Raw genomic sequence first — 4,231 nt, 5'->3', positions numbered from 1 at the left:
TGGTAAAAACGGAATTCGGTCCTCTGCTGAAATTTTTACACATTTAATTGGATGTTATTGTGACGTGCACGAAAAACGCTTATGTGATACTGCAAAGATAATCCTCGTCCTCAAATACATGAAATAAAATATAGTGAAAATCTAAAGAGGTTTTCGAGGATAACTCATTGTTAGATTTCGACGCTGCACGATGGATTCCATTCCCAGAACGCACGAAGGTTTGTTTGTTGTGAATGGAATTCTTTTGCCATTTAAGATTGCAATTATATATTATTTGTAGCTATTGCTTGCAATCTTAATTGTTTGTTTAATTACTTCGCTGCATACTTAAGAATTTAATGACCCTTATCTAAGCTGCTTATATTAAAGTTGTTAATGTAACAAAAAATATACATGCGAATTCAATGCTTTTATTACCCTTTTCTTGCATGCTTTCAGTTGCAATCTTATTTAAGAACCTTATTTATTTTCACATTATGTTACTTTAATGTTAATGTGATTGTTACTTAAAGTAATTTGTTGTGTTGTTCATTTATATAATGCCAATTAATATTAATAATTTTTAGATATTGAAGCACAAATAAGAGAAATACAATCAAAGAAAAAAGAAATTCAAAATGCATCAGCAGAAAAAGATCAAGTAGGGCTAGGAAAAACTGGTTTTTATGATCAAGATATTTATGATGGAAGTAATAATAAATATGAAGGCTATGTTACATCAATTGCAGCTAATGATGAAATTGAGGTAATTTTATTTTTTAGTATAATTTTAATTTTTGCTTTAATATAATACTAAGTACATATATTATATTTTTAAGGATGAAGATTATGAGCCAACAACTTTTAGTACTAATAAAAGACCAGGGTATACTGCACCGGCAGCATTGCTCAATGATGTTTTGATAATGTTCTATTTTGTTATTGTTTAGAGTGAAAAAGATTATGATCCGTTCGCGGACAGACGACGACCCACCATAGCAGATAGAGAGGATGAATATAGGCAAAAAAGGCGCAGAATGATTATATCACCTGAGCGTGTTGATCCTTTTGCAGAAGGTTGGTATTTTTCTCTTTTAATTTAAACAATTTGAAAACAAAACAGGTAACTAGATATTAAGTGTGTTTATATATTATTATTCCTGTTCATATTTTGGAGCAATGTAATACAGTAAATAATTATTGTCTGTTCTATTTCTTACATAAGTATAATTCATATTATCCATTTATATTGTTTTTGTAATATTTTAAAAATTATTATTAATATGATTAAATATACCTAATTACATACCAATTATATTGCAACAAAATATATGCACAATGAAGCTTCTATCACTACAGTTTATAGGAAATTAAGGTCATATTAAATATATTTCATCATATCACAAAGAGTCAACTTGATTTTGATGTAATAAAAATTAGGTCTGATATTTGTTTTATACTGCTTGTTTCTACATAGTTAAATAGAGAAATAAGTCAAGTTGACTTTTAAACATCAATTCATGATTCTATACAAATGATTATAAAACAAAATGTTACCAAATTTTAATAGTTATATAATAATAATATTGATTTCTACTTTTTATGATTTTTTATTTCTGTTTTATTACTTTTATAAAAAATGAAAAAAAGGTATCTAAATTCGTTATTTTACTTAACTTTATGAACAATTAATAAGATGAATTTTTTAATCTACTGAATAATTTATAACCAATCAATACGAGAATTTTACTTCAATTTTGTTATAATATACTTTTCATTTATCATACATTGCATCTTTGACATAAATTAATTCAATGTTTCATAAATCAAAATGTTTCCATTAAATAATATGAGAATTGTATGTTTCTTAGATAAACCTGTATATACATATTCAAAGAAAATTATAAAATGAAAATATTACAGCAAACAAAAGCTACTTTTAATGTTTACAAATTTTAGTTTATGCAATTTCAATTTGTGTAATTAATATTTAATTTTTTTATAAATACTTATTAAGTAGGAGATTTTTATTGCTGTAGTATTATCAACTATGATAACTGAGGCAAGTTTTTAGTAAAAAGTTAAAAATACTACAAGATGTGTGAAAATTAAATCACATTAGAATTATTGAGAAGTACAATGTTTTTACATAAGTTTTCAAGATGCTATTAAATACTTTTCATTATACTTTGTTAAAGAAAACATGAAAAATTTGTTTTAGACATTACTTCAGTTGTTAGTAGTTAATAGGTTTAAGATTTCTTTATGCTTAGATTATGGAAGCGTTGAGAAATAAATAAGACTGGCTTGAATGAAGAGTGAATGTGATTCTTTCAAATAAATACTAATGTATAAATTTTTTTCCAATCTTAGTGACGGTCTGCACATTTGGAATCATCTGCTTACCGAGGATACTATGTCGAAGGTTAAGCGAGATTGAATTGTCACAGAACATTAGAGTCACGTCGTATAATCGATACAATGAGACTTTTTCTCCATTAAATTATAATTTCTTAAGTATTTCTTTCTTCATAGACTTTTTATTTACTATTTTGATTGCTTCAATTTGTGATATGTATATGTCGCTAAATTCTCATTGTATCACACATTTCTCGTGAAACGTAAATATTGAAAAATAGAATGAGTGATTGGTGTGCAAATATTATTAATAACAAGAATGAGTTGATTTTTAGATGGCTAAAGTTTTTTTCGATGTGGAAGACATGAGCAGGACTATGCTCCCTATGGCACCAAATTTTCACGTACGTATGCTATATGCCATCTGCTGTTGCAGCTCTCTAAAAACCCGTTGTGCAATTAACGCGACATCTTATTCACGGTTTATTCTTACATTTATCTCAAACTGTTTTATTGTCGTTTAATTTGATGTTATATGCAACGTGGAAATGAGAGTGAATTCAGTAGTTTACTTAGAATATACACAAATATTCTAAGGGCATTTTAATAATAAATATTATTATAAAATGGCTAGGTATGTTCAGAAGTTTTTGAAAGTTTAAGCATTCATTGAACAAGTATCTAATGGTTGCGCTTTGCGTGACTTTTGGTTCCTGATTACAGGTGGTAAGACTCCAGACATCGGTTCTAGGACGTATACCGAGATTATGCGGGAACAGTTATTGAAAGGAGAAGAAACAGAGGTACACAAACAGCGATTGTGCTTATCTTCTTTAATTGACTATAAGTAAATAATTAAAATATTTGCATATTTATGCTTGCAGTTAAGAAAGAAACTAGCAGAAAAAGCCAAAGAAGGAACATTAAAAGCAAACGGTGAACCTAAACCTGCACCTAAAAAAAGAGGTCGTTGGGATCAAACAGATGATGCTCCAACACCAAAGAAACCAACTGGTACTACAGCAACTCCAACATCTTGGGATAATGCGGATGTAAATAAACAAATATTTAAAAAAATATTTTTAAGATTGTAGAAGTATTAAATTTAAATTCTCTTTTTAAAATGTTAACAGGTAACACCAGCTGCGATTAGATGGGACGAAACACCTGGACATGGTAAGGGCGGAGAAACTCCTGGTGCGACACCAGGCGTAAGTACAAGAATGTGGGATGCTACTCCAGGACATGCAACACCTGGTGCAGCTACTCCTGGTAGAGAAACTCCATCTCATGAGAAAACTGTTTCAAGTCGTAGAAATCGTTGGGATGAAACGCCAAAAACCGAACGTGGTAAATTTATATTAATATTACTAAATAACTAATAACATATTACAGATGAATAGCTAATAACAAATATCTTATTTTAAATCAGAAACACCTGGTCATAGTAGCGGTTGGGCAGAAACTCCAAGGACAGATCGAGTTGCGGGAGATTTAATTCAGGAAACTCCAACACCTTCTGCCAGCAAACGTCGAAGTCGATGGGATGAAACACCTTCGAATCAAACGCCTGGATCTATGACGCCACAAACTCCGGCAACTCCTCTTACAACACCGCATCAAACTTCTATTTTAACACCTAGCGGTGTAACACCGACGGGACCCAAAGCTATGGGACTTGCTACTCCAACACCAGGACATTTAATGTCAATGACACCGGAACAACTTCAGGCATATCGTTGGGAACGAGAAATTGATGAGAGAAATAGGCCACTTTCAGATGATGAATTGGATGCATTGTTTCCACCTGGATATAAAGTTTTACAGCCGCCTGCGGGTAAATCGTGGAAACATTGTGTACTTTAAATTTAAAATTATATATTTTATAATTGGA

General features: G+C 30.3%; 1 protein-coding gene across 1 annotated transcript in view; it reads left to right on the top strand.

The window, feature by feature from the left end:
• Positions 1–4,231, top strand: part of LOC108577501 (splicing factor 3B subunit 1) — an 8,182-nt gene continuing 3,951 nt past the window's right edge. The window contains 7 exon segments of the mRNA XM_017940660.1: positions 1–218; positions 567–745; positions 819–1,056; positions 3,061–3,140; positions 3,222–3,389; positions 3,471–3,687; positions 3,770–4,174. Coding sequence (XP_017796149.1) covers positions 191–218; positions 567–745; positions 819–1,056; positions 3,061–3,140; positions 3,222–3,389; positions 3,471–3,687; positions 3,770–4,174 — 1,315 coding nt within the window. The 5' untranslated portion in view covers positions 1–190.

The sequence above is a fragment of the Habropoda laboriosa genome, unplaced genomic scaffold, assembly GCF_001263275.1.
Source record: "Habropoda laboriosa isolate 0110345459 unplaced genomic scaffold, ASM126327v1 scaffold804, whole genome shotgun sequence".
In the NCBI taxonomy this organism is placed as follows: domain Eukaryota; kingdom Metazoa; phylum Arthropoda; class Insecta; order Hymenoptera; family Apidae; genus Habropoda; species Habropoda laboriosa.
The sequence above is the reverse complement of the archived record's forward strand: the minus strand, read 5'-3'. Positions and strand labels throughout refer to the sequence as shown.